Source organism: Ostrea edulis, chromosome 6, assembly GCF_947568905.1.
Source record: "Ostrea edulis chromosome 6, xbOstEdul1.1, whole genome shotgun sequence".
Classification (NCBI taxonomy): Eukaryota; Metazoa; Mollusca; class Bivalvia; order Ostreida; family Ostreidae; genus Ostrea; species Ostrea edulis.
Window position 1 is genome coordinate 54788103 of NC_079169.1, and position 23672 is coordinate 54811774.

A 23672-nucleotide genomic window follows, 5' to 3' on the forward strand; every position below is an offset into this window, starting at 1 on the left:
AATTCTAGAGAAATGAAAGAATGCTTTGAATTCTGAGCCAGAAATTTTGGTTGTTGTCGGGCCTGCTCATTTATAACGGTTTCTTCAGACATACATGTAACATCGAATTTAGTTTTTAATGAATTCATTTAATTAACAATAAGATGCGTTCTTTGTTGTTTCATCGGGTGATGAAGGTAACTAGCATTGCAGAAAAAATGCATAACCTGCGTAAACAAAGAAAGATATTTTATTGTTTATATTTGTATTTCTATGCATTATTTCAAAATATAAACTAGATTTTTAAAGTACTAAAATATCATATGGTTGACACATTCATTACGTTAAATGGGACAGCCAATGCACTCTTTGATCTAGCCTGGTGCCCTGGCTTTCCCATAATGCTCCGCAAATGAACATTATGGGAAGGCCAGGGTACCAGCCTACCTTTGATCTTGACGACGCTCCATATTTGGTAATGATTGAAAATTGCAGACAGGTTGTACTGAAAAACGGGATCGAACTAGTTTGTATCAAACATCCATTCATTGTCGTAGATGAAAGTAGTGTCATTTTCAATAGAAATATAATCAGTGAATGTAAATATGAGCTAGGGAATTAACTCTGACGGATGACTATATTTAGAACCACCCATTTAAATTCTCTATGTCATGCCAATCTCTCACCAGAGGGCGTATTACACAGTGGAGCGTAGCGGGAACGATAACTCTGGGTAGAGATTGATGTCATGCATGGTAAAATATCGATGAAAACGAAAGTAGAATTCTAACTGGGTGTATAGATGAATCTCATTGATGCTGTGGACGACACAGGTATTATTCATTTTCAGAGATGCTCGTCCATTTAATTACTTTATATATGTTAGCTCAAGTTTTTTTCTTCTAAGGGTCAGTTTTAAGCCTTTAACAGTGGTAAAAGCGTATGGCAACTGCATAATTTCAATGTGTTTTTCCAAACTTACCGGAATTAAATCTCATAAATTTTATTTTGTACATTTAAAAAATACCCAGGGAGTGTGTGTCCATACGCCGATACAACTTCATTGCACTTAAAATGAAAGCACGGGAATATTTGTTAACTTTTTTGAAGTGGTGTTTTCATGAACAAATAAACGCCGTGTACGTTTGCTTGTTTGTTTGTTCGCTGTTCTACGGCCCAGTCACTCATGGATGGAGAGACATTGTCAAGTTTAGGTGAAGTCTTACAAATTTTGACTCATACATGGTCGTACGTTGCAGTAATCAAGTTCTTATGCCCCCGAGATCGAAGATCGGGGGGGGGGGGGGGGGGGGCATATTGTTTTTGTCCTGTCTGTCATCCTGTCATTTTGTAATTCTGTCATTCTTTTTGAAAACTTTAACCTTGCTAATAACTTTTGAACTATAAGTGATAGAGCTTTGATATTTCACATGAATATTCCTTGTGACAAGACCTTTCCGTGGGTACCAACATTTTTGACCCCGTGACCTTGACGTTTGACCTACTTTTTGAAAACTTTAACCTTGCAAATACCTTTTGAACAGTAAGTGATAGAGCTTTGATGTTTCACATGAGTATTCCTTGTGACAAGACCTTTCCGTGGGTACCAACATTTTTGACCCCGTGACCTTGGAATTTGACGTACTTTTTGAAAACTTTAACCTTGCTAATACTTTTTGAACAGTAAGAGATAGAGCTTTGATATTTCACATGATTATTCATTGTTACAAGATCTTTCCGTTGGTATTGAACCTTTTGACCTTGACATTTGACCTACTTTAATTTTTTTTTTTTTTACATTGGTCATAACTTCTAAATGGTAAATATTAGAGCTTTCATATTGTACATGAGCATTTCTTTTGACAAGATCTTTCTACTGGTACCAAGATATTTGCCCTTGTGACCTTGGCCATCTTCGGAATTGGCCATTATCGGGGGCATTTGTGTTTCACAAACACATCTTGTTTCTATCGTGCCAACGCCTACCGCGACACGGGACCTCCGTACGTTTTGAAGGTCAGACCCGGAAGACCCAGGGATTCATTTCTCACGCTGGGTAATTAGCGAAGGAACGGTCACATCCTAAACGTCTTAGGCTGGACCCGGTACCGTATCAAGAATCGAACCCGGGTTTTTAGGTTTCGAAGCAAATGACTATGGAGCGCCAAATTAACATAAACTCAAATAATTGAAGATATCTTCAATTATTTGAAGATAACATCAATTCAATTATTGCTCTCTTTAATTGAATTAATGCGCACATAAAATCAATTATTGCTCTCATCAAATAAATGAATGTGCGCTTCAATTCAATTATTTCTCTCATCAATTGAATTAATGCGCGCATCAATTGAATTAATGAGAGCAATAATTGATTTAATGCGCGCATTAATTCAATTATTGCTCTCTTCAATTCAATTGATGCGCGCATTAATTCAATTAATGAGAGCAATAATAGATTTGATGCGCGCATTAATTCAATTATTGCTCTCTTCAATTCATTTGATGAGAGCATCAATTTAGTAGAAATATTGCTCGCAATAATTAATTTAGAGCTCGGTATAAATAATTTGATGATCTCTTTAATTCAATTGAAGATATCTTTAAATCATTTACAATGCTTTTGTATAAGGAATTAATGCGCGCATCAATTCTTTTAAAGAGAGCAACAATTCGATTAAAGACATCATTAATTCAATTGTGGATATGTTGAATTGAAGATATCTGTAATTATATAGTTGCTCTCTCTAAAAGAATTATTGCTCTCTTCAAATGAATTAAAGATATCATTAATTCAATTGAAGAGAGCAATAATTGAATTAATGCACGCATTATATCAATTATTGCTCTCATCAAATGAATTAATGCGCGCATGAATTCAATTATTGCTCTCATCAATTAATTTAATGCGCGTATTATATCAATTATGCTCTCTTCAATTGAATTGTAGCGCGCATCAATTCAATTGTTGATATCATTAATTCATTTGAAGAGATCATTAATTCAATTAAAGCGAGCATCAATTCAGCTGAAGAATTAATGCTATCATCAATTCAATTAATGCGTGCAATAATTCAGAATTGAAGATATCATTAATTATTTGAAGAGATCTTTAACTCAATTGTTGCGCGCATCAAATGAGTTGATATCTTCAAATAATTGAAGATATCTTCAATTATTTGAGTTTATGTTAATTTGGCGCTCTATAAACGACCGTTCGGAATGTCCGTGTTTTCTCTATTACCACTATAATATATAAATGCATAAGTGAAGGAAAATAAAAATATGGCTCAGGGTGCTCTAGTTTTCCCCCTGTATTTTTTAATTTTCCAACAAAATGATAGACCATGTTTACTATTCTTCATCAATAAAATAACATCAGATTTATTCCATACGTATATATACGTGTCAAGCAAGCAGTATAGTATGATGTGCGGAGAACGCTTTCATCAAAAGATTGATTAACGAACACTCGTAAAAATATATTAAGAATCTTTCCTGATAAACTGTGCCCATCCGTCGAGCAAAATGAAATTAATATATATTGTGTATTAAGAGAAGATGAAAAATGTGTTTGAATATAAATTTGCTCGACGTATGGGCAGTATGTTTTCTGAAAGGAAAACACCCTGAATTTATGAAAATTTTCGTTGATTTTTGCATTTTTATGCCAACTTCACGCTCCTGTCATGCAACACAAAGCAATTTTGGAACAAATTAAACGTAGTTTGAATTTGCTTATATACATGTATTCCTTATTTGAATGCCAGATTTTGGGACTCCTACTGAAATCATCTATTTTCTGGGCCAAATGACCGTAGAAACTGTCCCTACTTCAAATTTATCAAAATATATAGAGAAATTTTTCCTTTCTTCTGTTGAATTTGTCGACCCCATGGCCACAGTTCAATCATATGCTCATCAAACGACATAATAAGTTCACGATCTTTATATTTTTAGAAAGATGTTAGAAGCTGAACGATATTTCCAACGAAAGTTGAAAACTTTCTACGAGATTTTGGAAGAACAGAGTAAATCGGTTCCAAATGACGCCCGGCAACGCCGATATTGTAAATACATCACTGAATTTGCTTCTCATTTCGGAAATGAGCGTTGCTATGTGGTAGGAAGTACAATAGAAAAAACACGACTTAGGTCTCACAAAGACGAGGGGGACTATGACTATCTCATCATATCTGAGATTCCCATTCCCTTGGAAGCTTTGGAACACAGGAAAGATTTGCCGTGTTTTGTCCACATCTGCAATGACAAACTCAAGACACCATTTTCCGGTGATCTTGTTTTAGACGGGAAGTATCTCCACAGTCGAGTTCTAAAACATCTAGATAAAGAAGCTTTCAAAATAACCAGAGGATTATTTCAAGTTCTCACTACCCCAAAGGGACGACATACAAAACATGTGGAAATCAATCGTGAAGCCAAACCAGGAACTAGTCAACAGCGCTTTGCAGGCTGGCAAATGGTGGGTGAAAATACGGATGTACTTTATCAAAGACAAGTAAATCCAACCACATATTTTGAGGACACGAAACGCTACTTCCATTCTATTGTTGAAGCAAGTCATATGTCATCCAACATGAAAGGCCTGTTATGCAATCTTTTCAACATGATCGGTGAAACGATTGAAACAGATGAGGACGCAATTGCTTCTTTGTTTCAAACCTTTGGTGGTATGATGGAAGCTGCTTCAACCTCCGACAACTTGTCGCCACCCAAGAAGCAAAAACAACACCAAGCGGAAGAGGACGAGCAATGCAATGCTGATAGTAACGAGAGGGAGTTCTTTGTTAGATTCAATTACAAAAGCAGCAAAGATTTCATTCCTGCCTTTGCTCTTGAAGGAAAGCTTAAATGCCTTCACGAATGGAAGCAACGAATGATCACCAGGAAAGAGCCTTGTTGGCCAGAACCCGACACCATAGAAAAGATATTCAATTCTGAGGTGTATGTGGTAGCCAAACCGGCTATTGTAAATCCTACAACTTCCAAAGACTTTTGTCTGGGATTCAACCAAGCCGAATTGATACTAGCGGAAAGTCTCAGCCCAGACCAGAAACTTTGCATGCTACTGTTGAAATCTCTACAAAAAGGTTTCCTGGGATGTCATTCACAGACTCTGACGACCTTCCACTGGAAAACCGCGTTTTATCGCATGTGTGAACAAACGGACCCGAGCCTCTTTGATCGTAAATCAACCATATTGTTAGCTCTTAACAGTGTTCTGTCTTACATGGCGGAGTGTTTGGAAAATAGATATCTACAGCATTACTTCATAGAAAGCAACTTGATAGCACATATTACTACAACAGAGGCCAACGAAATCCGCTCAAAAATCAGAGAAATAATAAAAGACCCAGAGGAGGCCCTGCAAGTCTACTTTGAGAAGAAAGAATCTGAGAAAACACAGACGGAAAAGTTGTCAAAAGGAGACCTGGATCAACTTAAGCAACATGGAACGAAGTCAGCCAAAAAAGACCACACAGACAAGATACTCACGATGCTCTCACAGTTTCAGACAGCATCTGAAAGCGACGATTCCAAACTTACAAAAGCACTTCTCGATACTATATATCTTGTCCTTGAAGAAGAAAAAGACTTTCGTGACAAGAAGACCGACTTATCTTCCCAGGAAGGCAGCGTTTCCCATCTGGTAACCCAGGCGGCCAGATACCAGGCGACTAATTTCAGCAACAGAGAGGACAAGAAAAAGGCACTGGAGGAATTAAGATCAAATGCCATGCAGATGTTTTTTACTGCGATGCGCAAATAAACGTTTCATATTTATATTGCAATGTCTGGGTCATATTGCGGTTAAAACGAGACTTATCTACATGTGCATGACAAATCTATTCTATGATATTATATTTATTGCATATCAATGGTTTTTACGTTGCATGGCTGTTTTATACAATGTGTTGTGCAGTTTAGCTGCTCTTATGCGTATATTTCTTTAGTTGCTTTTATGTGTGTATATTTCTGAAAATCTGTTCTCTACAAATGTATATTGTTATTTTGAGATTTCATTGGGTATTATTTTATTGATAATTACTTCTCTCTCTCTCTCTCTCTCTCTCTCTCTCTCTCTCTCTCTCTCTCTCTACATTATTATTATATATAATTTTGTTGCAGTTTTTGTTTCTGTATATTTACATACAGATACTTTATAGTGGTATGGTGTACACTAGGACAACAGGGAACTCGATCGTTGGAACATTCGATTATCGAATACCAAGATTGATAGCTGGTTGCTGAAAAATTATGAAAATGCAGTCAAGTTGTTTTTTATATTAACAGCAAATCAAAATTACTACTCGAATTTACTGACTTCATATTGTATTACGAAGTGTCTGATGGTTTAGTATATTATTGAGCCGTTCCTAGCAAAAAGGGCCCTTATTTATATTAGTGCTAAAGTGTGAACTATAGAGAACATCCCTCAAAATATTAGAGCAATGTTGATTGTCGTTAAAATATTACAATTAATCAAAGATGACAACCAACTCGTGATTGGTAATCAAGACCTTTTTCTTTACAAGTATGCAAAACATTATGTCACGTTTTTTTCATTATGACGTTTTTTGAAAAACATTGTTGGATAAGATAAGGGCCTTTTTTGCTAGAAACGGCTCTTATATAGTGTAATTAGGCGAAGCAAAAACCGAAACAAAGATTTTGATGTCCTCGGACCAAACGTCATCCGACCTGCTCCTCCAAAGTTTGAATAGTATACCAATCAGTGATAAGTAAACTACCTCAAAGGCTTTAAAAGTAACAAATGGTAACATTTTTCATTCTGGATGTAGCTGTGGTCATTTGATTATACCTATCTTCACTATTTAATTGCAAGGATGGACTATTATGTGAATACAATTAAGATGTAAAAGTATTCAGTGTAATCACTAAGAAAAGCGGATTAGTAAACTTGAACTGAACAAGATGATGATGATGATCCGCAAAGGATGATATAGTAGTTTAAGTTGATATCCGTAATGTTATTCACCACGTAGATTGATATCACTCGGTGTGGTAAATATATTACTACATTTGTATGGATTAAAACATGAAAAGTGTAATTTTTCTGTACTGTATTTTGTTTTGGCTGTAAATTTGGATTTCAAAAAATGATGTTTCAATTTATGTGTGAAAGATGTACAAGCTATTGCATAGCAGGATGTGGAATACGCCCTCTATCTTTAATTTTAATTTAGCAAGTATTATTTAAAATATAGCGCAAACTTGCATGAGTTAGGTTTTCTCTGAATGGAGGGGTGTAAACCTTGATCAAGACCGGTGATTTGATGTATGAAGCAGAATAGGTGAAATATGCGAGACCCCTGAGCCATTAAACTGTGACAAGCTCACAAAGTGAGACTGTTACACATACACTAAAAATAAATATAAGGGAAGCAACTGCAACAGATTGTCCTTTTAGAAATCGCCCTTCTAGATCTCTTCTATAAATGTAATTATGATCAGAGCAGTGTGAGGCCGATATTTAAATATTTAACAAATCGAAGCTCTAGACGAGATTCATGCTGGATAGAACCAAAGATTATAGGTTATATTTGAACATGTAGTTTTAAACTTATAGTTGTTTTTTTCTCCGTCCCTTCTATCATACTGAGATAGGCGTAGCCTGGTTCCCGAGGCCTTACGATGTGCAAACACAGAAGCCCTGGGCTGCGTTCAAGATCGTAGGGGCTAGGTATGGTGGCTGATTTGTGCTATTTTACAATGTGTTGTCTTTTCGTTATTTTGAGATGAAAAGTAACTAATAATATATTATTTTGTCGTAACCGGGTTAATCCGCAGTCAAAATCAATATGTTAAGAACAACCTAACAATTGGCATGAAACACATCAGACACCATTTGACTCAATGGCAAGTTGTATTGGCAAACTAGATCGTTATAACTACCATATAATTTACGAGACTGTTGAAACACCTGTAACATCAACTTGTTTGTCAGTAGCCTACCTTGATTTAAAAACTGACCATATACAGAACAAGCTCTTGCGTATCGAATCGGTTGAGAGATGTGAACACCATATGCAGGTGATAATGGAATATTGTTAGATAAAAATGGGAAGTTAACGATGGAGAAGTTTGTCAAAATTTGAGTTGTTAGTTTGCCGTTAAAGGGACTGATTCACGATTTCCCCCCAAATTTTGTCTTTCACTTTAAATGATTAAAATATACAGTCTAAGGCCACATAAAATTAATATTTAGATTCTCATCCTGATTTGCAAAAAAAATGGGGCGGGTGGGTGGATTTTATTTTTTATTCTTTAAAAATATTCATTTCACGTTCTTTTGATTGATAACAATTGTTCTATATTTTTACACCGTTAATGCTAATAAAAATATGAGTAAACAAAACAATATTTAATCTTTTAATTTCACAAAATGTATACCAATTTGATTTTACAATTTATTTTGTATGTGTAGGCCTCTTTACAACTTTCTTTCCTTCATTTTTACATTTCAAACATAATGGATAATCATCATCAGATGCCTGAAGACCATCATCATCACCACAATAATAACAAATAGGTTCAAATCCTGCAGAAAAATATGGAATTTCAATAGTATAACTGCACTTCAAATTTTTTCTGACAAAAACTTTTTTCAAGATATGAGAGTCCTCACATTCAACATCAATAAAACTTGACCCACATGAATATTCTATATCATTCAAAGATCTCTGTAACTGTGTTCTTGAAGTACCTCTGGCAACAGTTTTACAATAGAGTACTCTTGGTTTTTCACACTGACTACATAATATAACCATTTCCACATTTTTGGCATATTGTGAAGATGGAGAAAAGGGCATTCCATGAGCAGATATTCCTGACTGTCCATTCAGAGATACTTTTAATGAAGGTCTGAAGTCTTCAGATGTATTTGTTTTGTAAACATCATTGAAGGATTTATACTTCTCCCCATCACTTGGTGTAGGATCAGGAAGGTGACACAAATCATTAAAGACTTCTTCAGGAAGTCTAGGAGCTTTGCAAATTAAGCAGGATGCTAAACCACACTTTTTGACAGAAAACATGTAATGGCGCAATCTACAGTGTTTGGTTAGGAAGTCCTGCAGTTTAGATTTGCTCTTAAGGTAACTTTGCGTGGTGTGTAGTGGATCAATGTCATCAATACCAGTCATGTTCCATGCAAGATCCCGTATTTGTTGATCAGTTGCAGATTGTTTGCATTCAAGGTTATTGTCTTTCCATTTTAAGCGCATTGTTACACCAGAAAGCAGAGACTTTGCGAACTTCAGTTGTTTCACTAACAGTAGAATTCAATTCACCATCATTTAGTTTACGACACACAAATTCAATAAAACTCCCAACACAGGATACAGCGTCGCATACTTTGACATTTGATGACATTTCTGTTAAATCAGTTTTCGTTGGACCTACAAATGGCGTCACCTGACCGATTTCATGCATGTCCTGAACACCAGGCTTTTGGTCATACTTCCCTTGCATATGATTATGAAATATATCAATAAGGGTTGACTGGGGATCACTGCAAATCACACCGCACCAGTTCTTTACATGATTACAACTACCACATCTTTCCGAATTCTGATTATTACAAACATGACTGGAATCAAACGTCACTTCACAACCACAACGCGCCAATATGTCAGGCAGCCATTGAAATGATCTGACTTTTTTGTATACCGAACCCGATTTTTTTTTTTTTTTTTTGCGATACTTTTTTTTGCACACTTTTTTTTTAAACAAAATAAAAGACAGTGGGGCGGGACGTTTTGAGAGGGGCGGGCGGGGATGAGAATCTAAAAATTAATTATATGTGGCCTAATATGTTCAAAAGGTTTCATAAAAAAATTAAGGTTATTTATCATGACAGAAGCTCGTTATAGAAAGTTTATTATTTGTTTTGAAAACAAAGATTGAGGTGTGTTGCTGTTTACGAAGTTTTCAAAATAAATGGATATTGATCCAAGTTTATTTTATATATCACATCTCAAGTATACTTTAGGTAAAATGTGTCATTTAAAAGTTAAAATTTGTGATCGTACAAAATGAAGATGCTTTAAATTACAAAATTAACGTTTCACTGGCTTATTTATTTACATAAAAAGACTCGAGTCTTTGTTTTCATAATACAAACTTATAGCTAAAATATTGCTCTTATCCTTGCATTCAGAAGGTCCAAATTTTGGTTGTCGACATTAAATGAGTAATATTTTTAATTTTCAACATAAAAAATGAAAACTATTTCTTTCGAAAAAAGTGAACCAGTCCCTTTAATATCTGTGTTCAATAAAATAAGTATGAAGCAGATGAGATGTGGAAGACTCTGTAGTATTTACTGGGATGTGGCCAAGGCACAAGAGGGGCTCAATCACGAAGTCACCACTGAGCCGTTGGAGGATTCCAAACTTTGCTGGCGTAGTCCAAGATACTTAATACACTGTCCTAGAAGGAGCTAGACTTTCAAAAGAAGAAGATCAGAGTACCCTTCACAAGATGGCTGTTAGCCTGGGCAGACAGATATCAGACGGCGAATTTCAGCAACACGAACACAGAACCAGAAGGGATAGTATATATTTGATCTTTAGTACAAGTCTGGGGTTGAATTTTGACCGAAATGGACCCCCCCCCCCCCCCCCATTGCTTTTATTCATGTAAGCCAATATTAGTCAGGACTCACATGTGCCATAATTGTGGTTATTGTACAATTTGGTTTGGAAGTGTGTTATCTAGGTTAACTTACCCTACTATTATATATTTCCATTGTACAGTCAACTTTTATTTTGTTTGTATTATTGATGAACGAAGTCAAAGAGGAATATTATTCTTACATAATTGAAGAGAGCGGGGAAATGAAGACAATCGTCGTGCTAACCAAGGACATAAAAAACGACACCAAGAGTTAAAGATCCAAAACGAAAGGAGAGCAAACATTTATTTGGGTGACCGCTATAACACTCCTGATGTCAAAACGGTCAAACACTACAATATAACGTGTAAATACATTTAAGTTTACTCTCCCTTGGAAAAGAACCAACATGTTTCCACAGTTAATGCATCCATTCATGATAGAATACAATGAGAAGTAAAAATCAAGATTTCATTTTAATTTATATACTCAAGATTTACAATTTATTTACACATCAACAACATCGTAACAAGCCTCTGATGAGTCATTTTAACAGTTGCTTTTGTTAACATGCAAACACTTGACCTTTGAACTGCATTCACTCACACTCTAATTATGCAGTTGCAGTTTTCTTTTGTGTTTGTTTATACTGTTCAATTCTCTCCAGTAACTCAGGTCTGTAGTGTCGAATTAATCCCTGAAAAGATAGAAAAAGGTAATATGTAACAAGAAATGTTTGTAAAACATATATGACCCCATGGTGCAAAATTGAAAGGGTTGTACACATGCATTACTTAATTGATAGTAGTGCCAAACCAATTCAAGATATTGAGCAGACAATATCTTGCTATATCCAGAGTGGATTGACCATATGATCTAAAAATCATTAGGGATCATCTACTCCTTATGCTGTACCAATGTACCAAGTTTGGTGTCAATCAAGCAAATGATTCTTAAAATATAAGAGATAATATATTACTATGTCCAGTTTAACCCTTTACCTTTGACCATATGAACCCAAATGTTATAAGGGTCATCTACTCCTTATGATGTTCCAGTCTACCAAGTTTGATGTCTGTCAAGCAAAGAGTTCTTAAGATATTGAATGGACATTATATCCCTATGTCCAGTTTGACCTTTGACTATGTGACCTCAAAATCAATAGGGGTCATCTACTCCTTAAGATGTACCAGTGTACCAAGTTTGATGTCTGTAGAGCAAAAGGTTCTCAAGATATTGAGCAGACAGTGCCTTTCTATGTCCAGTTTGACCCTTGACCTTTGACCATGTAACATCAAAATCAATAGGGGTCATCTACTCCTGATGATGTACCAGTGTACCAAGTTCAATGTCTGTCAAGCAAAGGGTTCTCAAGATATTGAGCAAACAGTATATTCCTATGTCCAGTTTGGCCCTTGACCTTTAACTATGTGACCTCAAAATCAATAGGGGTCATTTTCTCCTGAAAATGTACCAGTGTACCAAGTTTGTCTGTCAAGCCAAGGGTTCTCTACACATTGAGCAGTCTGTATATTCGTAAGTCCAGTTTGACCCTTGACCTTTGACCTAAAAATCAATAGGGGTCATCTACTCCTCACAATGTATCAGTGTACCAAGTTTAATGCTTCTCAAGGTAAGGGTTTTCAAGATATTGAGTGGACCGTTCTTCCTATGTCTAGAGTAGATTGACCCTTAACTTTTGACCTGAAAATCAAAAGGGGTCCTCTTCTATTCGTAACCAACCCACACATGAAATATCATTAAAATGAAGTGAATGGTTCTCAAGATATTGAGCAAACAACATGTGGTCTACAGACTGACCAACCGACAAGTGCAAAGCAATATGCCCATCTTCTTTGAAGGGGGCATAAAAATGATATTACCTGCTCTGAATTGTTTTCAAATATAGAAGCATGCTAAAACATATCGAAGTAGCCATGGAAACACATGAAGAGAATATTTTATCTATATCAAAATAAGATTCCCCACAAAATAAAGTAATTCATTATCTATGGAACTTGGAAGAATTTTCAAAGCATTTTGCTTTCATCTATAATGGATGGATTTCAAACGGATTTAATTTACTGAATACTCTTTAGTAGCAAAAAATAGCTTTACGTGAATTCATTGTGTCTGAAAAATTTCTTGTCAACAGTTACCTCAAAAACAGCAAATTTACTTTTCCACTTAATACAAGTGCAAAATATTTTTGTATTCCGGAAGATGTGTGACATGTATACTGATAAATCACCAGGAGAAGAAATCGATCCTAAAAGGCGTTCAGTGCTCAGTCTGCTGGTATCACACAAATTCACAAAATATATTTCCTGTACATGCTTGTTTGTTGTTTTGCATCCCATTTGAGAATCTGGGTAACACTGTCAGCTGTAGGTGAAGTGCCGCAAATTTTGACCTGTGCATGGTGCTTAAGGCCAAAGAGAGGATTCTTTACTGTGCCGCCCACTATAACACAGGACCTAGGTTTTTAAGGTCATATCTGAAAGACCCACGACTTTTACTTCTGATGTCAGGTGCTAGGCAAAGCAACAGTATACAGTTATTGACTGGGTTTGAGGACAACAGATGTCTTGTTTGACCCGAGGACAGATCTGTTGCCCAAAGCCGAGGCTGAGGGCAACAGATCCGTTTGAGGATCAAACAAAACAGCTGTTGTCCGAGGACACAGTCTATAACTGTTTTGTTATACACTTTCTTTCACATTGTTTTTTTTCTCAATGCACATGGTTTGTTGACTTGGAACTTTGAACAGGACAGTGTGATTCCGTACATTTGTCACTGTGTCCTTTAGTTTAAGGTAATTCCCCATACCACGTCAAATAACGTTAGAAACGTTATTCACGAGTCACGAACGTTATCACACATTCAACGAACCCGATGGCATTTAGGTAAATTTTGTAGACCATATTAAGACTGATTGTTTGAAAGCAAACAAGAAAAATTTAGAATTAAAAAACAACAACATACAAATCGCCATAATACAAACCAGCCGGTTTTATACAAGACAACGCTCGGGAGAGAAAATGCTTATAGTTATATGCATCGAGAAGTCGTAAACTCTCCATACACATTGCGTTATGACACACAGTCATTCAGAAATTCCTGTGAGATTTCTGCAAATATTACAGATTATGATGTTAAATCGTGTTGCCAACTTTCAATGTATCTATTGTAGGCCATTTGTTTTGTGTGATTTCTGATCATTAATGATGGGTAGAAATATCGAATCTCCTATTCAACAAAATGCAAATTTTTGTGTGCTACATATACTGACAGTCACATATTTTGTTATGTTTTCCCTATAATTTATTTAAACCTGAAAGAATATGATCGATGTTGTCATGATCTTAATAAAATATATTCATAATCTAAAGCTATACTGACATTGTAACCCCCCCTTGCAAATCATAGTTTTTATATTTATTTCACGAGAAAAATCGCTTTCGAGGCCCTCCGAATTCATAATAAATGTGCATATACATGTACAATGTATGTGTATATCTCTGTTGTGTCTAATGATTTCTGGGTGTTCAATTTAGATCATACGCTGACAGATTTGTCACATATTTAGGCCCTATCTAGACTAGGACTAGGTGTCGTATGTTTGTGTTCTTGTACTACAGTATGGAGATCATGGGTGTTGTAATGTAATTTTCTTTCATCTAAAACACTTTTCTGGCGGGACATGACTTTTACTGATGTTTTGATTAAAACGACTCGGAATGTACGCGGTAGTTACATGTCATTAAGACTCGCATCGCATGGCTGTATCGTATTGTCAAAAATACCTGGAACTAAAAATTACCAAGGGGGCGGGGAATGCAGAATTCGGGTGTTTTAAAATATTTGAATTTCCCAAAATTTGTAACTTGAGCATAGGTTAGCATTCTCTGAATGAGCGTTAAAATGTAAAAATCATTCTGATCTACACTACCTTGTTCCAACTAGATCTGGCGACATAATTTTATTTTTTCATCTATTGTGACGTCATGTCGGTGTTCATGTGACGTAGGCTATGGATTTAGTAAACTCCATGGTAAAGTTAGGATTTTTCTAACTTCAAGCCCGATCCGTAAAGCTTACGGCAATCAATGAAAGTGGTTTTTAGCTATTTGAAGCTTTAATGTTTTAAACTGTTTTTCAAAAACCACCTTGTAATATTTCTTGAAATGGTAATTTAGTATTATAAATGATGAATGCAACATGTTTGCAGAGATAGGAATTTTAGACACCATTTTCCAATATGCGTTTTTTTCAAGGTTTTTAACCTAGAGGGGGTCATTGGGCTCTCAAATTATCCGATACCCTATCTACTTCTTATGTCAAATGATTGCTGGAGTGTAAAGGTAAAACATATTGAAATCTTTCAAAAATCTGAAGGTTTTTGAAAACACAATTTCCGGATATGGTAGGCTATGATTAGTCAAAATTTGACTACTATACGTGCATTTCATCATCTTGAAACCAAGAACAGGTTCAGTAGATGAAAAATTATTGAAAACAGTCAAATGCAATACATTTTCTTCAAATCATATGAAAGAAACATATTTCTATCATTTAAATAAAGACAGTGCCTTAAAATGTATGTATATTAACACTGCTTGTTTTAAAGTGATGTGTTTTATTTTTAGAAGTGGCTGTACTCTGGGAAAGGCCGCTAAACATAATTTTCTTTGGGAATTTGGTCAATACATATCCTTGACAAAATACATGCAAATTTTGATAGAAATCTGTAGGTTTTTCAATACTAAGATGTAGTATGGGGAATTACCTTAAAAGAAAGCATTACCCAATATCCTAATTGATAATTATATTTTTCATGTTTCTGCTCTGCTTTTCATCTAATAAATTCTGTATTTCATTCTCAGTTAAATCAGTGGACCTCACCATTACGTAAAGTACGTAAAGAAAGCAACAGACTAAAAATCACGTGACTTAATTTGACAGACTATTGCCCGGTCAACAGTTCGTAAACTGTTGACTGGTCAAATATCTATGAAAGTGAGAGTTGGTTTAACAGTTAAAATGTTGGTTCTAAATCATATGAGTTTTATATAGGAAAAAAATTGAGGTGTATAACAATATCAACTACTTATTTTAAACATCTTAGGTTTCACATGATTGTTGCGGATTTAACCCTGAATATTCCAATTGAAAAGCAAGTTCTGTACCCATTAGTATACTGCAACCAATAACAGCCCACATTATTTAAATAATAAAAAAAACCACGGATCATGGTAATTATCATACCATTGAAGGAGGCCATATTTTTAAAATTTCGGAAGTATTATCTGCCATGAATTTACATTAAAAATGTATTAAAAACAATGACATACAAATCTTACATAGAGTATGATATAATTCCCAATTGCTATCCATTACATTACAACCAAAAAAAGGTTGAGAAATACATTAGAATAATTGGCTCTATTGAACTCTCTATGATTTTAATTTTAATATGAACTGATACACAGTGTACATACCTGCACGGGCCAGGCAGCTCCATCTCCCAGAGCACAGATAGTGTGACCCTCGATCTGTTTACTGATCTCATACAACATTTCTATCTCTCCTTCTTGGAAATTCCCAGTTTCTGATAAATTAGAAAAACATATATTTGAAACATGAATGACCTTGGTAAAGTCTATTGCTCTACCATACAAATTACACCCAATAAATTTTCACAAACTTAATCATTACAAGCAATGTTACAGTAAATCGTTACAAGCAATGTTACAGTAAATCGTTACAAGCAATGTTACAGTTATTTACCCAAATCGGCATATATACTAACAGACAATGAAATTTTTATCCATAGAGCAGAAAGGAGTAGGTACAGTTTCTAAAGTCATTTGGCCCAAAATATCGATGATTTCACTTGGAGCTTAAACCCTGACATTGAAATAAGGAATAGATTAGCAAACCCAAAATCCGCTCAGTTTGATCAGCAAAATGATTTGTGTCATATGACGAGAGCTAGAAGTTGGCATAAAATTGCAGAAATGCCATTTTCAATGAAAATAGCCACAAATTCAGGGGGTTTTCCTTTCAGAAAACATACAGCGCATGCGTCGAGCAAATTCATATTCAAGTATGTTTTTCATCTTAAAATAATACACAATATATATCATTTTCATTTTGCTCGACAAATGCGCACATCTTTTCCTGAGCAATAATCTGTATGATATTTGGCAGTTTTCAGGCTTATTTTGAAAAAAAGGCGGGAAATGTCTTATTCATGATGTCATAATGCCATCCAATTAAGAATACCATAATGATTTTGTTGACATAGTATACCTGGCATATATTTTACTTTCTTAAAACGCTGATTAAGGTTAATTCCAGACACATTTTATAGAGAGAAATTTTTTGGGCCTTTTCATGTATACAATCGTACCTTGTTCTTTCATCAAAGATGTAATTTAATACAATTCAAATGACAAGGCATGTCACAACAGTGTGACATATAGTTTCACAAACTTAGCACCAAATTTTATTTTTCTAACATGTACATATCTACAAATTCAATAATTTAGTTCTTTGTTCATGGGGTTCAAATGCATTTGAGGGAGTTAGTTCCCTTTCTTCTATTACATTTAAATATGCAATGAAGTGAGCCAGTCCTTACCAAAACGTTTCATGATCTTCGCCATCCAACCCACTCCCTCTCTGCATGGTGTGCACTACAGAACAGAACACTATATTTTACTCAAACCTCCATATAGGTTCATAACATAATTCTAATCATTTATTGCTCATTTCTAATTTTCCAACTATTAGTCATTGTAGAAGCTCTTAAACTGATGTCAGCCAAAATTGACAATTAGTTCTTCTACTGCTGTACAAATAAAAATATACTAGATCATGCCTCAAAAAAATTATGAAAATGTTCATCATCATCAATATTATTATGAAAGTGTTCATCATCATCAATATTGTTATGAAAGCGTTCATCATCATCAATATTGTTATGAAAGTGTTCATCATCATCAATATTGCTGTCACCCTTAGATGTTAAATTCTGTATTTTCCCCGACAATACACTCAGTAATATATATATATATATTCGATCCTTACCTGACCACAGCTCTCGTGCTTGTAGAACTCAATCAGTCGAGAGATACACCTGATGACATCAGCATCTTTATTCATGACAATGACCGCGGCCGTACCAAGCGCTGTCTGAGCCTGGACCAAAGCATCAAAGTCCATCATCACATCCGTGCACACGCTGTAAAGCAAGAAATAATTACTCTTACAAAATCTCATCACACATCCGTGCACACACACACACACACTGTAAAGCAAGAAAAAATTACTCTTACAGAATCTCATCACACATCCGTGCACACACTGTAAAGCAAGAAAAATTTACTCTTACAGAATCTCATCACTCATCCGTGCACACACACACAGTAAAGCAAGAAATAATAACTAATATTGTCACAAAATCTCTTCACTCAGAAAAAACTGTATGATTTAGAATACAATGTGAACAAGAGGTACTGTGAGCAATGCTCACTAAGAATACCCCCCCGCTTACCCCAATCTCCCAAAGGGTGGCATGACAAAACCGAACCATATTGCTACTTCGATGTCCAGTGCGCGTGACCTTTGACCTTTTGACCCCAAAATCGATAGGGAACATCTTCATCCCATGGGTAGTCCATATGTATGATATGGTGACTGTAGGTGGAAAGGATAACGCTTTAGAGCCCGGAAACCATATTGCTACTTCGATGTCCAGTGTGCTTGACCTTTGGACCCCAAGATCGATAGGGAACATCTTCATCCCATGGGTAGTCCATATGTATGATATGGTGACTGTAGGTGGAAAGGATAACGCTTTAGAGCCCGGAAACCATATTGCTACTTCGATGTCCAGTGTGCTTGACCTTTGACCTTTTGACCCCAAAATCGATAGGGAACATCTTCATCCCATGGGTAGTCCATATATATGATATGGTGACGGTAGGTGAAAAGAATAATGCTTTAGAGCCCGGAAACCATTGCGTCTACAGACAGACGGACGGACAGACGGACAACCCGATTCCAGTATACCCCCCCCCCCCCCACAACTTGTTGCGGGGGGTATAAAAATGTCAATTTCCATTATTACTCCTTCAATCTGAATTACCGTAAATTCAGTACAGTGAAAAATAATAGCTTAGATGAAGCAAACAACTGAAGATTGTGAATATGATTATCAAGATGGGTTCATGAAACATAATGCATCCAACAATGGGTAAGTGCTACTGTGGAGATTATGACCTTTTAAGTCACAGAAGTGCCTATCTATGTTCCATAAGATCAAGGTTTCAGTCATGGACAGACTGAGATCTTTTAACTTGGGAGTGATGATAAAATGTTTCAAGTAAAGGTTCTTTTCAGAGGGCTGAGTGTGGTGGGTAGAAGATTACCTTTACCATTATATACTGTGACTTTTCCCACAAAGTTTACAAAATGCTGAACTTGTCTGTATATCAATGCTCACCTTTTGGGTATGATGGGGGTAGAGGAACCCCCTGGGATGACCCCCAGGAGGTTGTCCCAGCCCCCGATGACTCCCCCGGCGTGCCGCTCTATCAGCTCCTTTAATGTGATAGACATCTCCTCCTCCACAGTCACTGGGTTATTGACTTGTCCAGAGATGTTGAACAGCTAAACAGCAAAACAATCATCAGTATTAACCATGTTGTAAAATCACTGAAGATGAAGTCTAAAGAGCACTTCCTGATTAAAGAACATTTCATCATTATAATGGGACATGAAACCACTTCCACATTTGAGAGTTTGTTAAATATAGGCAAGTGATACTGTATGAGAAAATGTCTACTTTAGTTCTCTTGTTTTGAAGCCTATAAACTCTTTTCACTTTTGTTCACTATTTTTGGAGTCTATAAATAGAATGACTTACTTTGGTTCCCCTGTTTCTTTCTCGCCCAAATCCAGCAAACCACTCTCCGCCTCTTCTGCAGATTACCTGAAGAAATAAATATTGAATTAGTTGAACATTTTCAATGCTGTTTTGTGAAAGTTCTTTTTAAATTGATCTTAATCACCATAAAAGTAGTAGACAGAAACACTTACTGGAGCCACGGCGACCGTCTCTACATTTGCAACAGTGGTGGGACACCCAAACACCCCAACGTCAGCTGGGAATGGGGGCTTTAAGCGGGGCTTGCCAGCTTTACCCTCCAACGACTCAATTAGGGACTAAAAATCAAAATACCAAATGAAACAAGTAGAAATTATTTCTTAGATACACCAATAATACTTTTTATAAAAATCTGTCCTAACCTCATGTACTCTGTATAAAGTGACAAATATTTCAAAGAAATGTACATAAAAGTGTCATTTATATTTACAGTATATATATGTATGTGTTATACATTACTTGAGGACAGTGTTTAGAAAACAACAAATCATTTGTTTTAAAGGTTAAACAATAAACTTATATAAATAAGGTTCATGAAACCACTCTTGATTTCAGTACATATAAATTTACTTACGGTTTCTTCCCCACAGATGTAGGCCCCTGCGCCTCGATGTACAAAGACGTCAAAGTCATAACCAGAGCCACATGCATTCTTACCAATCAGTCCTGCAGCATAGGCCTGTAGTATTAAATCAGCACTATTAAGTGGAGAATTTAAAAAGTAAATAAAAAAAATAGTTTTACCATTTCATCTTTTATAACAGAATGGTCTCCTTTTGCAGGATTTTCATCCCAATTCTTTGAAAAATAATCTATGATACTGACCACCACAGTAAAACATGATTACAGTGAATATGCTCAATATAATGAATTCACACTTATAATGAAGACATTTTCATTCCCTGTAGTTTTAAAACATATCTTGAACTCACTGGCCATATCAAATTATATTCATAACAAATCAAAATTGTTCGCCCCTGCACTTTGATATTAGTGTGTTTTACTGTATTCAATTTTTTTTTTATCTTCCAATGCCACTGCCAGATATGATAACACTTATCAGACTTTACTTTAGATTAATCTGAAGTGGCTGTGCAGTTATCAGACTTAAGACTAGTCTGATGTGGCTGTGTGGTTATCAGACTTAAGACTAGTCTGATGTGGCTGTGTGGTTATCAGACTTAAGACTAGTCTGAAGTGGCTGTGCAGTTATCAGACTTAAGACTAGTCTGATGTGGCTGTGCGGTTATCATACTTAAGACTAGTCTGATGTGACAGCACAGTTATCAGACTTAAGACTACACTGATGTGGCTGTGCGGTTATCAGACTTAAGACTAGTTTGAAGTGGCTGTGCAGTTATCAGACTTAAGACTTAAGACTAGTCTGAAGTGGCTGTGCAGTTATCAGACTTAAAACTAATCTGATGTGGCTGTGCAGTTATCATACTTCAGACTACACTGATGTGGCTGTGTGGTTATCAGACTTAAGACTAGCCTGATGTGGCTGTGCGGTTATCATACTTAAGACTAGTCTGATGTGGCTGTGCAGTTATCAGACTTAAGACTAGTCTGAAGTGGCTGTGCAGTTATCATACTTAAGACTATACTGATGTGGCACTGCAGTAACATACCTCATTGATTGCCAGCTGCAGATTGGAGGCCTCATTGTAAAACTCCCCTCTGATGTAGATGTATGCTGTAATGAGAGATGACAGTCATGTACACATTACCAGTCAGTAGCGCTATTATGACATGCATTCAACAACACATCTGATTCACATTGGTAACATAATTATTTACAGATCAATTCAAAACCTCTCTGAATATTTGAACAGATCATGTGGTTTCATACTTCAGAAGAGAAATACATCTTAATAACAAAAGAGACTGAATGCCCAAACTCCTATCAACTGTTACCTGCAATTGCCCCCATGGCACGACCAGCTACTAAACATCCTTCTACCAACTTGTGAGGGTCATGTCTCATGATTTCTCTGTCCTTACAGGTACCTGGCTCTCCCTCATCAGCATTCACCACCAAGTACTTAGGCCTGTAGTTAAGTCATCAGAGATTTAGTAACTTATGTTAACAAAGATTAATATGTAAGTACTTTGGCCTATAGTTAAGTCATCAGAGATTTACTATGTTAACAAGATTAATATGTAAGTACTTTGGCCTATAGTTAAGTCATCAGAGATTTACTTATGTTAACAAGATTAATATGTAAGTACTTTGGCCTGTTTTTAAGTCATCAGAGATTTAGTTATGTTAACAAAGATTAATATGTTAAGTACTTAGGCCTGTAGTTAAGTTATCAGAGATTTACTACCGGTAACTTATGTCAACAAAGATTAATATGTTAAGTACTTAGGCCTGTAGTTAAGTCATCAGAGATTTAGTACCGGTAACTTATGTTAACAAATATTAATATGTAAGTACTTTGACCTGGTATGTTGAACTATAACCCCCTCCCAACCCAACCCGGATATCTCAAAATTTAATCACAGTCATCTAGACTTCGAGATACTAAGGTTTAACTGTACATGTGTGTGTGTATTCTCTTGCAGACATTGCGAGGACATCCTCACATGACAGGTTTTATGAGAGTGAGAGTTCAGTGTTTAGTAATTAAATAGTCCGTGTTTCATGCATTGTACAACAATCAAAGAATATATAACTTCATGAAACTTCTAACATTGCAAAAAAGCATACAAAAATAAACAAGAGGTACTGTGAGCAATGCTCACTAATACCCCCCGCTTACCCCAATCTCCCAAAGGGTGTTGTTAATAGGTATAAATTACCTCTTTCCTGAGTGTAAAAATATGGTATGCCTTTGTAGAAGAAAATGGAAGATATAGTCCGAACACAAATCCATGGCATAAACCTATAATTTTGACCTTGAGATCATTCTGAAAGGTCATAAAGAGGTCATGAATGTATATGACGCATAGTCTCATGTTGGTACACCCATGTCTTGTGGTATGACTTTGTCAAAACCCTGTAATCAATTTTGACCTTGAGGTCAAAGTTCAAGGTCATATGGAGGTCATGAAGGTACCCGACACATCGTCTCATGGTGATACACCCATGTGTCAAATATGGTATGCCTATGTCAAAGAACAAAGAAGTTATAGCCCGGACACGAATTCATTGTAAAAAACCTTTAATGTTGACCTTGAGGTCAAGGGTCAAGGTCATATAGAGGTCATGAAGGTACTTGACACATTATCTCATGGTGATCCACCTGTGTGCCAAATATGGTATGCCTATGTCAAAAAACAAAGGAGTTATGGCCTGGACACGAATCTGGAGACAGACAGACGGACGGACAGACAGACAGATTCCTATATACCCCCCTGAACTTCATTCGGGGGGTATAATAAATAAATATACACATGTAAAAGCATTATTAATCTTCCTCAAACAATATGTTTGGGTTAAAAAGTCATGAAAATAGGAAACTGAAGTAAATGACCTCTCACCTTCCATCACTGGGCTTGTTCATGAAGCCCCACTTCATTCCAGTGGGGAACCCTGCCCCACCCCGGCCCCTAAGTCCTGAGGCTGTGATCTCCTTTAAGATCCAGTCATGTCCCTTCAGGATGATCTCCTTGGTTTTGTACCAGTCTCCCTGAAAGAGCATCAAGAAAACTACTTAATTCTGGACACTGAATTTTATTCTCTGACCACTGAAGTTTCTCAGCAGTATAATCATCTTTATAATTTTCACACCTAGAATCTTGTACAAAGGCAGAAAGTCTGCACTATTCAAGGATAAAGAAATGATTTCAATCACTTGCTAACTGTGTAAATCTAATCCCTGTAAAGGAGTGTTTGTACATATACAACATGATTTCAGTAACTACCCTTGACAATTACAACATGATTTCAGTAGCTACCCTTAACATTTACAACATGATTTCAGTAGCTATCCTTGACATTTACAACATGATTTCAGTAACTACCCTTGACATTTACAACAGTATTTCAGTAACTACCCTTAACATTTACAACAGTATTTCAGTAACTACCCTTAACATTTACAACATGATTTCAGTAACTACCCTTGACAT

General features: G+C 36.0%; 2 protein-coding genes across 3 annotated transcripts in view; one reads left to right on the forward strand and one right to left on the reverse strand.

Annotated features, from left to right (window-relative positions):
- The first annotated feature begins 407 nt into the window (after window positions 1-407).
- On the forward strand, window positions 408-7073 carry LOC125683500 (uncharacterized). Of its 2 annotated transcripts, none has more exons than XM_056140067.1 (2): window positions 408-454; window positions 3940-7073. In XM_056140067.1, the coding sequence occupies exon 2, from the start codon at window positions 3944-3946 to the stop codon at window positions 5768-5770; it is 1827 nt and encodes a 608-aa protein (XP_055996042.1). In that variant the 5' UTR covers window positions 408-454; window positions 3940-3943; the 3' UTR covers window positions 5771-7073. The 2 variants fall into 2 exon arrangements, with proteins under 2 accessions (XP_055996042.1, XP_055996041.1); XM_056140066.1 differs by lacking the exon at window positions 408-454 and adding an exon at window positions 489-812.
- A 4028-nt stretch (window positions 7074-11101) lies between these two features.
- LOC125683486 (NADH dehydrogenase [ubiquinone] flavoprotein 1, mitochondrial-like) overlaps window positions 11102-23672 on the reverse strand; it is an 18406-nt gene continuing 5835 nt past the window's right edge. The window contains exons 3-14 of the mRNA XM_048924710.2: window positions 23664-23672; window positions 23082-23230; window positions 21513-21646; window positions 21227-21291; window positions 20170-20274; window positions 19748-19873; window positions 19575-19640; window positions 19152-19318; window positions 17735-17888; window positions 17286-17340; window positions 16141-16250; window positions 11102-11336 (exon numbers count right to left, since the gene is read on the reverse strand). The exon at window positions 23664-23672 is cut by the window's right edge and continues 81 nt beyond it. Of these exons, the coding sequence (XP_048780667.2) occupies window positions 11253-11336; window positions 16141-16250; window positions 17286-17340; window positions 17735-17888; window positions 19152-19318; window positions 19575-19640; window positions 19748-19873; window positions 20170-20274; window positions 21227-21291; window positions 21513-21646; window positions 23082-23230; window positions 23664-23672 (1224 nt within the window). The 3' untranslated portion in view covers window positions 11102-11252. The remainder of the gene's footprint in view (window positions 11337-16140; window positions 16251-17285; window positions 17341-17734; window positions 17889-19151; window positions 19319-19574; window positions 19641-19747; window positions 19874-20169; window positions 20275-21226; window positions 21292-21512; window positions 21647-23081; window positions 23231-23663) is intronic.

Coding starts and splice junctions, on each gene's coding strand:
- LOC125683500 (XM_056140067.1), top strand. CDS start 3,944: ATGTTAGAAGCTGAACGATATTTCCAACGAAAGTTGAAAACTTTCTAC.